At 37.5% G+C, this 13,922-nt stretch overlaps 1 protein-coding gene and 1 pseudogene across 2 annotated transcripts; both read right to left on the reverse strand.

Annotated features, from left to right (window-relative positions):
• Positions 1 to 84: 84 nt before the first annotated feature.
• On the reverse strand, positions 85 to 8,213 carry LOC119990733 (annotated as a pseudogene).
• Positions 8,214 to 8,822: 609 nt separating this feature from the next.
• Positions 8,823 to 13,646, reverse strand: LOC119990512 (biotin carboxyl carrier protein of acetyl-CoA carboxylase 1, chloroplastic-like). Of its 2 annotated transcripts, none has more exons than XM_038836463.1 (7): positions 13,318 to 13,646; positions 11,578 to 11,622; positions 11,318 to 11,484; positions 10,925 to 11,243; positions 10,658 to 10,729; positions 9,349 to 9,414; positions 8,823 to 9,245 (listed from the first exon to the last, which is right to left on the reverse strand). In XM_038836463.1, exons 1-7 carry the CDS (start codon positions 13,492 to 13,494, stop codon positions 9,222 to 9,224), a joined length of 870 nt encoding a protein of 289 aa, XP_038692391.1. In that variant the 5' UTR covers positions 13,495 to 13,646; the 3' UTR covers positions 8,823 to 9,221. The 2 variants fall into 2 exon arrangements, with proteins under 2 accessions (XP_038692391.1, XP_038692393.1); XM_038836465.1 differs by having other exon boundaries at positions 11,578 to 11,664; positions 13,318 to 13,456.
• Positions 13,647 to 13,922: the final 276 nt, after the last annotated feature.

The raw sequence follows: 13,922 nt of genomic DNA on the forward strand, positions 1-13,922 counted from the left end.
GGAATCCACTTTTTTAGGAATGTGAGTCCCGAAGCAATAACAAGAATATCTCTTCCATTTGGCAAGATGTCATGCACCAAGTACTCAGATGAACAATTAGATGTACTAATGACTTGGTGAAAATACAGACTTAGGAATTGGATTTATTACACTCTAAACAAAATTCCTCGCTTCAAACTGTTTTCAGCTTCAAAGTCTATTAGTATGAATACAGGATCTGTGTACGGTGGTCAATGCTTAAATGAAAACAAGATTTTGCAGTCACCTCTCTCAAGTCTCATCTGGGCTGTTTCTGCAGTGTTTTCTTTTTCACCAGGGATATGCTTCAGGAATCACACCCAAGTCTAAAACTCCTTTGCTTTTCTTCGCAGCTCATTTAACTCCTTTTCAATCTCAGAATCTCGAAATGGAAATCCCGTGTTTGAAGCCACAGCACTTCTCCCTGGTGGTAGCTCTCCTTTCTGCTAAACCCAGCGAAACACGTGATCAAGAAGATATTTCACAAATATATGCCCACATTATGTTCTACATATATGTCTCTGTGTGGGCATCAAGGTGATTGACACGTCACAACACTGCTTCTGGGCATTAGAAACTGTGTTTGAGCTCAAAAGGTCTTTCATCCAAATCTAGTTACGTGTTACCCTTCTTTCAACAAAACCCCAGTTCAGGAATAAGTTACCTTTGTGAGAAGGGAATTTCATAATGTACTGTAATTTTTGTGTTTTTAGCCAGTCCAACATAAAGCCGTCCATTTCACTAAGAAGATTGTTTGATTAACAGGTTGCTAAAACAAGCAACATCAATTGACAGAAGAACATACCATTGAAAGAGTAAACGCATGAGTGTGTCATGGGTAATTTACAGTCTCGAACACAACCAAGATCAGTAAAAGTACCTTTGAGCTCCCAGATAGTTCTTTCTTCAATGTTGCTAGATCATCATCTACAGAAGAGCTCTCCAACAACGCAAACTGCAAAGCAATAAAAAGTAATGACCACCCAGAGATGACTCTTTAGAAAAATTTTTGATAAGAAGCCAACAAGTCGAAAGATTAATTCCATAATGCATGAATTCGCCGTTAAACATATGACCATTCACGATTATAACATTTAACTTTTCACAAATAAGCATCCACAACTACCTTTCATTGTTCAAACAAAATCTTTCTATAATCCCTTTCATAAAAAACTTAGGATATTGTGATGCGGAACCTAAAGAATTACGATGCCCAAATACAGAGTATATGAGTCTTTTTAAAGGTTAAAGGCTGAACATACTACAAATTGAAGAAACAACATCACCGTTGGATCAACCTAGAATATCTAGAACATAATGGCCATCCCAAAATGCAACCTTAAAAAAAGGGGGGGGAAATCCCAACGGAAACAAGAGAACAGTACAATACTTCAACTCAACTTCCAGCAACTGCCTTTGCCTATTGCGAAGGGCATGTCTAATCCGTTTCTACATTATACTGAGACGTTCTGGAAAACGGATAAGGTGGCGATATTTTCTTTCATATCCTCACCATTTTTTCTTTTGAAGGTGATTCATAGCCGCATAATTAACGTAATTAATATCATAACGTAAGCAGCCCCAAAGAGAAGGCAGGAAAAAATATATATACAACCGAAGATACGGAATAAGAGAAGAATTTTTACCTTCCCCTCAAGGTCATCTGTGGTCAATTGATTAAGTGCCTCTGCTTGAGATTCCATAGCCAACACTGAACATAACAAAAGATTTAATATCCAAGGAATGCATCTAAACTAAAGTTAGTTGAGACTAACCTTTTTCCTCCATCTTTTCAAATGCTGAAAGAGCACTACTTGTGTTTACATTCCCAATCATTTCACTCACTTTTGTTGCAGTCCTAACATAACAGCAGAACTAATAGCTCAGCACTATTAAATGAGATATCTAGTAGTGAGAAGGGAAATTCGAATGCAAAAGGCTAAGTTGCATACTTTGCAGACTGGGCACGTGCTTTGAGGGTATCTTTCTTCGACCTTGCTTCCTGTATCTTGCTTTCCAGAAGCTGTAAAAAAAGGAGGAAACTTATTTGTACACACAATCAACCCACATACTCGTAAACACACAAGCAACCAACACTATTCTGGATAAATTAGCAACAGTAAAAGGGCAATAAGAATGCATTCTCAGAGAATGAATTGTAGCCGCTCAGACAAAAAGGTTGCAATATTGTGTATATCTGCTCTCCTGACAACATAGGTGGTTGGAGCCTTGAGCACCACATCCTAGGAGCAAAGTTGCTTCACCGAAACCTAGAAGTCCCACCTTCAAATCCTAGAAAGAACATCGATAAAAACAAAACTATTCCCGTTCATATCATTTTGAAGCACTTGAACCTTCATCATTTCTTCATGTGCAAAGTACGAATACAGGAGACGGGGAGAATCAAGAAAAAAAAACTAGTTGATGTGCATATCGCTTGAGCACTCCAGAAACTCAATCACGAAGCACAATATCTCCCAAGTTGGCAACTTCAATTAATGATTAAGGCGCATACAAATGGCAGTTAAAGAGAAGCGGACTATCATTCAATTGTGCCTGACGTAGTCAAACAAAAAAAGAACCCACCTTTGTATTGGAGACAAGATTATCAACAATGCCCTTCTGCTGATCAAGCTGAGCCCTCAAAGCATTTGCATTATCCTGAATCCAAGAATCGGGATAAAAAAAGAAAAAGAAAATCTGAGAGTACATTGAAGACATACCATAGTTCAAAGAACTTTCACAATCTACAAACAATTGGTACTAAACTAATTAGCAAAATAAAACAGAAAGATAAAGCAAAATCTCCAGGACTATTGGCAAGCAAGTTTATCAACAGTTCTCATTAAAAAATAAAATAAAACTGAGAAAACAAAAGTGAACTGATTTTCCTCTGTCAATTACTATACACATAAAAAGTACCCAGTACTCCAGAAAGTTATTATTAGAGTAATATGACATTATTTCCGTGAGTTCAGAAAATCGGAAACATGCACATTTGTGTTCCCTTCCCTAGATATTCACTTCAGGTTAAATTTCTGAGTAAGCACACAAAAAGAATTAGTCATTACCTTGACTAAAGAAAATAGTAAAATTCAACCAGACTATTTCAATGTGTTATTTTAATGAGCTTAAATCTGTCATTACCACACCCAAAGTAGAATTACTATGCTCAAAACAAGGACGTCATTCTATTATCATTTAGAGTGCCGATACCAATTACTCTGGTACTAATAAGCCGCAAACAAATTTGGAAAGTAGGACAGGGTTCCCTAACAACAAAGAGAGGTGTAGGCAAATAATTCATATAACAAGTGCAGAAAACTAGATATATACCAAAGCACGTCGTGCAAATTCTTAAGAAATCCTATTCACACTTTTCATTCACAATATTTAACACGGCTAAATATTCACTAAGAAATTTACAGCAAAGGATTTCCTCCGTTTCAGTGCTTCACGAGCAAGATCTTCATCTCCCTTCCCAAGAGCAAGTTGTGCCCTCCAATACCTATCACCGATCAATGCACATGAAAACATATTCCAAATAACAATACAGGCATTGATGTAAAGAATTACCAGTCTTCAGAAGCTTGTTGTGAAGCTTTATATTTGTTCTCTAATTGCTTTTGGGACGCCAATACCTACAAAAATAAATTTAAAACAAGAAATTGTGGAATATTATAAACTTGGGACTTAATACCTACCCTGTCTCGTATAAAATAGGTGACGTATAATATGAGACACGGAAAAAGGAAAACGATAAAGAAAGGGGTAAGGGGATGAAAAAAATTGGATCCAGGTTATGAGCAAGAATTAAGAAACTCAACAACATAGACATACTTGTGCAGTAGCTTGCCGCATCTTCGTCAAATCCTCATTCATTTCAAGCACACTTTGTTCTAAGATCTTCTCAGGGTCCTCAAAGGAGCTTATAATGGCATTTGCATAGGACTTTATTTGCACAAAGAAAGTATTCTACGTTAAAAGCTGGAACTCACGTAGGAGAAAAAGACACATAAAAACAAGAAATTCACATCAATAAGAATGATAACTATACCTTAATTACTCTAGAAAATCGGTCAAAAAGGTTCATCCTAACACCAAGAGCACCCCCACCATGACTATTACATCTTAAGTTATTGGATTCAGCTACTCGAACGGCAGTGACTTTCAGAGCACCAACTACAAGGTAATATTGTCTTTCATATTTCTGAATCCAATGAAAAGGAAGCCAACCAGACAAGCAGATTTAAGAGCACAAAAACATAGAAAATAATGCTATTATGTTTTATCAAACATCCACCGTGATCCACGGAGTAGATTACAACAACAAAATTATCTTCTTATATTTCTCTGATAGTTTCTCAGCAACCAAACAAGTACATGATTGATGAAAATTGAAAGAGACCAGCAAAAGATAATGAACGAACAAAAAACACATACCCCCATTCCCGAAGAAAGTGGATTTGAAAGGTTGGGCCTTGACTATTATACATGGCCGAGCAGAAGACGACGACGAAGACGAAGAGGGGTGTAGAGTAGGAAAGCTTAATCCTGCGATAGGCGGTGCTTTCATGGCCATCTTTCCTCTTTAATCGACAAACCCACGTCTCGATTTAAGTGGAGAAGATAAAAGAAGAGTCCTTGCTGACACCCACAACCAGATATAGGGACAACAATAATCGTCCTATGTTTTTCCCTTGCTTCGCTTCAGCTTGTGGTGGTGAGGGTGAGGCAGAGGGACGACGAGCGATTTTCCTCATTACTTTGCGTTTTATATTCGAAAATAATTAATATCACTTTTTTTTTGGCCCTTTTGCAGAGTTAACTGAAATTTTTTGGAGGTAAGGTAACCATTGCTAAGTTTCTTAGCACAAGTTACCAGAATTTACCACACATTTCATTATTCTAATTCCCAATGTATATTGTTATTAAATAATCTAATCGTCCTGCTCTTGGTACTAATTGTATTATAGATTTTAGATAATTCCCCATGACCATGTTTTTTAATTGCTCTCTCCAAGATCCCATCAACATGTTTAAAAATTGAATGAAAGTCCATTTGATTGATGTGGTGTTGCGTTGGACCCACATTTACTTTGCCTTTATAGACAAGTCCAGCTCCGTTTCAGATTTTGCCAAATGTTACAGTTAGTTTAGTTGTTTTATTCTTTTAAAAAGTTTACAGTTAGTTAATTCGGTGAACCTTTGCACTGGCTTGTACCAGAAATCTCACATTCTACGAAGATCAAACCAAGGCCACAATCTAAGTACGCAGAAACCAGACAGTTTCAAATCAAAAGTCATTGAGGTACTTAATGAGGGATGCGCACATAAGCCTTCCAGAGTTCAAAACCATTTACTCAGTTGTTACTTAAGATCATTCATCCGCAGCGGCTCTGCATAATCAACTAGGATCAGCAGACTTCAGCTAAGCTACAGCAAAACCTACTAATATTCACCTACCAACACAGCAGACTTCAGCTAAGCTAAAGCCAGAGCAGAGCACCAAACAAGTATTAACAATAATAAAGCCGCTCATGACAGTGGTATGGCCTCCAAAAACGAAAACAGCAAGGAAATCCAAACTTCCAAAATAGAATAAACAAGTTCCTGTAACATAAAGCCAGATCGACCATGTCACTGCCCGCTGCAAAGTGAACAAGTTGTCAAACAAACTCTCAATCTTATGACAAAACTAATGTTTATCTATGAGAGTAGGTTTTCCAGATGAAAAACAAGAAAGCATATAAAAGTAAATCATGACTTCAGAGTCTTCATAAGATTATCAACAAGCCAAAACATAACATCTCTTTTAACTTCCAACCCATGTCGTCCGAAATAGCAGTTCAAAGAATTCAGCGTTGATAAAAAAAAGAAGAAGAAAAAGTAAGCTGAATTTCCATGTGGAAGCGATTAATTGGATGAGTGTGCCTTATCTACAGTCATTAACATTTCTGAAATGCCTAACCAAATCCAATTATTTGCCCCTAACTTCACCCTCAAATGCAATGTTTTCCAACTTGAGACTCTAAAAACTATGAAAAAGAAAAAAAAAATAATAATCAGGGCACGATACCCCCAAAAACTTTCGCATAAGTGTCCTCCCATCAAGAATCTCTATATATGCATCCTGAATAAAGCTAACAAAGCACGAAAGAAAGTTGTCATAATGAAAAAGCCAAAAGAGAAGGTAGTAAAACACCAAAACCAAAGGTAAATTGAAAGTTATTAACAAATGAGAAAATATACAAAAGTTAAGAGAACATTTGCGTGAACACATGAAGCCACAAGACCATTGGTAATAATGAAGCCACAAGAAGTTGGCACATCTATGCATGTAATAATGTACATAGCAACAGGATATAAATCTCAAGCAAACATATCGGTCAATGCTGACCAAACTCAATACCCCTCTCCCATCCATCTCTCTAAAACTCCTCTTTGCAAAAATTTTTTGACTTACCCTGCATTGACAAGAATCAGGCCGAAAAGTCTCTACAACAGGTGAGCAAGCAACACATACTAGGACAGTATGATCTGCCACATAAAACTCTTTGAAGATATCGGCAAAAGAAAGAAACCAAGAGGTTGGTTGATATGTGTTCAACCTTGAAAAGAATTCTCGTTCCAACAATTAGGAAGCAGCCCTCAATAAATCACCTTTACCAGTATCAACCTGAAGGTTTTCAGGCTGATTCTGAAATCAAATAACAAAAAGTTCAACGAAATATCTATAGCACGCGATAAAATTAACAGAAGAGGAAAAATATTACATCATTAAATTCAAGGTCAAAAGGGAAAAAGAAAATATTAAGTTGCAACTGCATGAAAAAAAATCCATTATAAAGAATATAGTACAAACAAATTAGGAGCCTCTTAAAAATAAAATTCGGCAAATAGCAACTACATAGACTCCAGTTAAGTTCAGATGATATTTGATCGGCCACCACATTTAAAAAGAACATGCACATGTTTGTCACACACAGGGAGCAAGACCACCCGACATAAAATGAGATAGCAATTAATCCTTTGTGGCAGTTGCAAGAGCACTACATTAATCACATCACCTTGAATCTCCACAACTCAAAAGATTTGAAAATGAAATTCAGTATTTCAAAACAGAAGAACAACAATAAGACACTAGAAATCAAAATGTGTAATCATGAAAGGGCGTATATGAATTACAGTTCCAAAGACATATGTCAATGCATATTATATAAATGCAACACTGCAAAGAGGAAAAATCTAGTAGAATTCTCTGTTCAATTAAAATACTTCAACCAGAAAAAATAGAGTATCAAAATGATTTTCCATTATTACGAGCTATTGAATTCCCAATTTCTCATCCAAAGCCCCTAAAACCCAAATAGATGGAAGAATTGATTGGCTGACATAGCATAAATAAAGCAATTGGATTTCGCAACTTATCATCCACAAAAGAATGATCACAAAGAGAGAATTAAGAATTAAATAAACAAAAATAAAATGATTATGCAACTGCGTAACCAGTACAAAAGGCAATAGACACCAACCTTGGAGCCCTCGGATCCCGAGGAATCAATCCCATCATCACCAGGATCAACGGCAGTACAATCCGGTGCCGTTTCGAAGAAAGACTGCTTGTCAACGACTCCAACGTCGAAGTAAATCAAGCCGGAGCTAGGCACGTCAACGCGTATACCTTTGACGGGGAACCACAAAACATCTCTTGCTGATTTACGCCGGATAAATTCCCGATCTTTCCGAAACTCGAAGAACCGGTGATGTTGAAGTCGTAGGGGAGCTCGTTCTCAAACTTGGCGTTGCAGGGTTGGGTCAGTTTGATCTGGAACTCGCCCGTTGTTGCATCGAGCGTAAATTCGGTTATGCCCTCGGGAAGAAGCCCCGTCGGGAGGCCATTCTTGCGCAGGTGGTCGTAGATGGTGGGGGACTGAGATTGAAGGGTTGATGACGCAAAAGAAAGCAGAGTGAGAAGGAGAAGGACGACAAAGTGTGGAAAAGCGTAGGAATAGGAGAGAAAGTGAGGGAAGTTTCTATACTTCGGACGGGGACCCATGTGTGAATTTTGAAGTCTGAGAGCGAGAGGGAGAGGGATTGTTTCAAGGTTGAAGGTGGTGTTTCTGTTATGGTGTGTCGCGATAAGTTCGGTCGTAGAATCACGCGGCAGTGGGGGAGCGTGCTCGAATGGCTATAATCCATTAGTTATTGAGATATTGTAAAAACATAATCATAGTTTGTGATGTAAAGAAAAAGAACGAAGCAAATAAGACCCCCATTATATTTAGGGGCTAAATCATAGTCTTCATGTCTTTGAAGTATCCCGATTTTCTCATTTATATCTTTAAAATTTCTCGATTATATCTTTAGTGTTTCAAAAGCTATCTAAATCTATCCCGGTCTCCATTTGCTTGATGAAAATTGTAGATGTGACAATCGAAATCCAATATTACATAACACACGTATTTAAAAGACAAATAAATAAAAGGAAAAAAACCACGAATAAATTTAGGGCTTTTTGATTTGCTGAGATGATTCTTTGATTTTTGTGATGTGAAAATTTTTAATTAACTTTGATTTTTTTAGGGATATGACATAATGGTTTTCCCATAGTCACATCTGTAAAACCTGACAAACAACAAACATAATAGTGAAATAAAGACAGATGTTAATTGGTTTATGTAACATTGAGGATTGAAACAAAAAATTTTAAACTTTAAGGATAGAATTGAAAAAACTGAGATACTTCAAGGACATAAAATATATACGATTTAGCCTTTATATTTATATGCCTACTCAGTCTATCGAGGATAATCTCAGTCTTTCATGGATAATGTTTGAAACCCCCAAAAAGTAACCCCCATTTAATATAGAATGTTAGATGTGAGGTGGATCCTACATGTGTTAGGGATCCCTAGCATTGTCCGTCTCTCAAAGTGTAGTAAATTGCCCCTTCATGAACAGCTAACTAAATTCTAGAACCCAACATAAAGACAAAAACAGTTTGTTACATATGATGGAAAATGAGGGTAAAAAGTGGAGTAAAAACGAGGCAATATCAAAACTCTGAACAAAATATTCTTCCATGACACAACAAACACTTAATATCACAATGCCACCAAGAACTGCCCCCGCTCCCGAATCTTGATCTTTACTCAGTCCTATTACGGAACCCCTTTACTTGACTACTTTGCAGACAAGCTCTAGGGTTCGATCACAAAAAGAGGCTGCAAAGCAAATGATTTATGGATGTGAGAAAAATCGGGGATATCTTGGCATGGAAATTAGTATTAGTTATTGGTTATCAGCAAGGTAGCCTAGAAGACTCACCAAGTCGACACTGACTGGCTTCCCATCCTCGGCAAGGATCTCAGTTATGGTTCCAGATCGATCAGCCTGAAGGGAAAAAAGAAAAGAGAAGAGGTTCAGGTTAACCACCTTTTTGGACTTCATTAAACTTTAACATTACAGCAGACAAATTAGGTGAGAAAGCAGCAGGAGCTTATTGTTTCAATATATTACAATATTCCCAACAACAACCACCCTGGAAATGGCTAGTGAATATATGCACCCATTCTTAAAATCAAAAGAGACAAGGACATGAACACAATCTTCTGAGAAGTTAGTAACAATCATGTTTCAGGATTCATTATATTTAGATCATCGCTTGCTTGAGAGCTGTAGTATTAATCCTAAAATACAAGTATACAACCACCTGGGAAAATGGTTAAAAAGGATGCAATTCTTGAATCAAAATAAATAATGACACAAACTCAAGCTTTATGCTTATCATTTGTTAGCATTGATAATATTACAAGCTCGAGCAGTAGTCACTCATTTTGGCTTTCAAGAGTAGGTCACTTCAAAGCCTTTTTGTGGAACCAAAGTCCATTGATTTACTTAGCAGGAAAAAAGACAGTCATGATGTTTAGTTTCTCATTGAATGATTCCTTGTCATATGGAATGATGGAAATTAGAAGTTAGAACCTTTGTCCAAACACATTCAATAAAAATTGGCACAAAGGAGGGATGAAACTGACTACAGCTGTTAAAAAGCGTTTAAGACCAAAGACACAAGAACATGGACCAACTTATGAAATCATGATAGTACTATGAGTTCGAAACAAGAACTTTATATGACATATGCTGCACCTTAAAGTAGCTACAACTCTATTCAAAGATTGGGTGAGAAAGATGACATCTTTAATCCAAAGAGTTATTCCCCTAACATCCTTCCCTCTTTAATCTCCAAAGCCATTTTCCCCACCATTCCCCCACTAAATTCTTTATTTTTTAAACTTTTTGGCACATATCCATCAGTGACCAACACTTATTGTTTTCTACAATCACTTTTACAGTTTACTCACGGAATAATCCATTCATAACATGTTTCCTGAACAATGCAAAGTATCCCATGCAAATATAATACTACAGTATGGTCTTCCCAAAGTATATATGCTTCATAGTTTTGACCCCAAATTAGCTTCCTCAACTGGTGAGGAGAGCAGAAGCTAACACACAGTATGATTTTAAAAAGTTCATGAAATACCATACGAAAGCTGAAGGCGGAAGATGATGAACTAGAATTATGAATGCATAGCCTTGCATATTTTGAACTCAGAAGAAAAGTAAAACTTACTTCTATTTCATTCATCAATTTCATGGCCTCAATGATGCATAGAACCTGTCCCTTCTGTATTTTGTCTCCAACCTAAGAAATGAAATCAGGTAAGCCAACAAGAAAGAAGACGAGCAGCGGCAAAGTTATTTCTCTTTTTGCATTTTTGGGTGTGGGGGGTGGGGGAAAGAACTTCAAATTTATTTATATCGTAGGTTAAAGCGGAGGAGTATGCAGCTGCAAAGTTTTCATACAATACAAGCAACAAACTAAATAGAGATCATTCACCTTCACAAATGGTGGTTCACCAGGTGCTGCACTTCTATAGAATGTGCCTGCCATAGGGCATTTGAGTGGTGGCGTTGATGACTTAGATGGTTTGGCTGCAGAAGGAGGTGATGCAGCTGGGGCAGAGGGTGATGGGACAGAAGGTGCAGGGACAGCTGGAGGAGGGGTTGCCGGCATTGCCATTGATGGAGGAAATGAATGCATCATAGCAACTGGAGCAGGTGGTGGTGGTTGAGGCAAGGCCTCCTTTTTCCGAATTACTACTTCCCAATCAAGTTGTTTCAACTGCAACTCCACAATATCTTTCGAATCTACTAGCCTGCAATGAAAGTAAAAAATTTATCTAAAGAATTCTTCAGGAACAATAAAGAAATAAAGACTAAGGTTACTTACTTTACAAGACTAGCAACTTGAGTAATAAACTCAGAGATTGATTCCTCTGTAGCCAAGACTGGAGCTGAACACTCATCTGAAGGCTTGGAATCCTTCGCTTCAACTGCTGCTGTGTCCGGTTTAGATTGAGGGATAGCTGCATCATTTGATGGCCCACCAATAGCAACCTTGGAAACAAGACATGACCGAAAAGGCATTTGCAAGAAGAAAAGAAAGTTCGAAAACAGATCTTCTAATGAAAACCATTGAAAGAAGCTTACATCGTTCAATTGGGCCTTCACCACAGTAGGACGCTTCCAACCAGGCTGCAAACCCCACAGCATGGACAACAATTTCACACTTTAAAACTACATATAAGGTACCATTAATTAAATAAAATAAAATGTTTAACCGGTATCCAAATTTACTTGTTGAATAAAGGGCTTCAAAGGGAATGCAGAAGTCCAGATATTATAAAGAAAGTAACATGCTTAAATTAATCTCTGCCAAACGCAAAAGATTAGACTTTCCTTGTATTCACATTTTAGCAACATTGTACAGAATATGCACATCCTTGCAATATCATATCAAATTCAGACCACAAAACCAATTGCAAATGCTAAATTTAAACTCAAATTTTTCTGTAGTTCCACAACAAAAAGCATAATTTTATCCCATCACTCTCATTTTATTGTGGAACAGAAATTTCACAAATTGCAAGGCAGGACAATGGCGATTACTGTTTAAAGCTTATCACGTTAGGAAATTTTGGGGACAATGCCATCTAAGGTATAGGATTCATAGCATCTTTGAGAAAGCAAGACACTAACTTTCTCTATTAACATTTTATCAGAAAGTAACAAGATAAGCATCTCGTTTACTCCACCCATGATAAGTTTTACAAAGACGGACTCCATGGAATAAGTTTCATAATGCAATTTCTTTAACATCTCGTTATAGGGAAAATAAAATAAAGGGAAAAAGAACACAAAATGTCGAACCTAACATCGTCAGCGACTCAGCTTGTATAAGGTTCAAAGTTCTTGAAATGATATTCTTATGTTTTTAGCGATTTTAGCAACCCAAATGAGCATAGAGGTATAGGTGCAGTAATCTCTAATTCGGACATCTCCATTCTTTTCAAATCAGTACCAAGTAGGTAATATAAAAGACAATCAATTGATCCATGTATCAATACACGGTAATTCAGGTGTATCACTCTCCGGTAGGAAAACAACAGCACGCCATTAAAAAGTACGGGTGTCAAACTGTCAATTCAAGTGTTGCAGTCTTTTGGCAGGAATATAACAGCAAGATCACACCATCACATGATGTGGCACTACACTAGAATTACAGTGCATATGTGGAAGCTCAACTCAGAAGAGGAATCTCTTGACTCTTAAACGTAATTGGTTTAAGAAATGCAGTTACCCATCAGCAAAAAAAAATGTATTTAAGTAACAACTCTGATTTGGAAGCCCATCAAAGTTACATAACAATCTATTGCATCAAAAGCAGAAAGCTGAAACAGTAATCATCTTAATGTAATCACTATATTGGGGATTCCACACTGAAAATTCAATCAAACACAATCCAACACTGAATGACCGAACGAGGAGTGGTGGAGGAGAGAACCACCTGAAGAATACAAAGAAAAAACTGAAAAAAAGAATTAACAAATATTTTCATTGTTCGTTCTAACCTGCGAACAACAAATTACGCGTAACAAAATAATATTAGCCTCCACTAAAACCAACCATCCTATTTCATCAAGAGAACGAAACGCCACAAATACAAGTGGTTCAAGAACTGAAGTTCAAATCTTGAGATACTAGACAAACAAGATGAATTAAACGAGATCTCTTATTAGCTCAATAAGTGCAAAGTTCCAAGTATTTACTCAAATTTCTTATGAAATGAGAAGCAGAAACCTTGCACTTGCAAGCTAGAGATTCATATCCACACAGATATCAATAAAGCTCAAATTTTTGAATGAGATCAAATCAAGTGGGTTCTGTTACCTTGATGAAAAATCTGAGTTTGGGTTTGGGAGAGACTCGGAAGGAGACTCTTGAGAGAGAGGAAGAGTGAACGTTGTTGTTGCTGGTGTTGCAGAATAAATGAGGCAAACTAATGGTGCTCTTGGTCACAGCGGACGCCGTAGCAGCTGCAGCCGCGGAGAACGAGGAAGAAGCCATTGTTCGTTCGCGTCACAGTGAAAGAATTGGTCAATCTGAGCTGGGTTTTATCGAGTCCGTCAGTGAAACCAAAGCGGAAGCACTTGCTTTGGTCGATGAAACCAGAGGGAGCTTACAACTGTACACAGGCTCAACTCCATTGGAGGATCAAACGATGGGTAACCCGCAGCACAAGACCCAAGTTTATTAGCGCCGGCTAAACTTTGGCCCAAAACATAATTTGGAAACCCAACCACTGAGGCCCAACTGTTACTACACACGGCAAGCCCAGGTCCAGTAAATGTTTGGTGAAATGGGCCTGGTGACACATGCATGAGGTACAGCCCACGGTCGGCCACAAAAGAAAATGGAATGGCAAAACAAGCCACGTAGAATCAACTAGCAGTAAGGTATTGATACTTGGCCTTGGGAGGCTTTCTTCGTCTTTG

The sequence above is a fragment of the Tripterygium wilfordii genome, chromosome 22 (genome assembly GCF_013401445.1).
Source record: "Tripterygium wilfordii isolate XIE 37 chromosome 22, ASM1340144v1, whole genome shotgun sequence".
Classification (NCBI taxonomy): Eukaryota; Viridiplantae; Streptophyta; class Magnoliopsida; order Celastrales; family Celastraceae; genus Tripterygium; species Tripterygium wilfordii.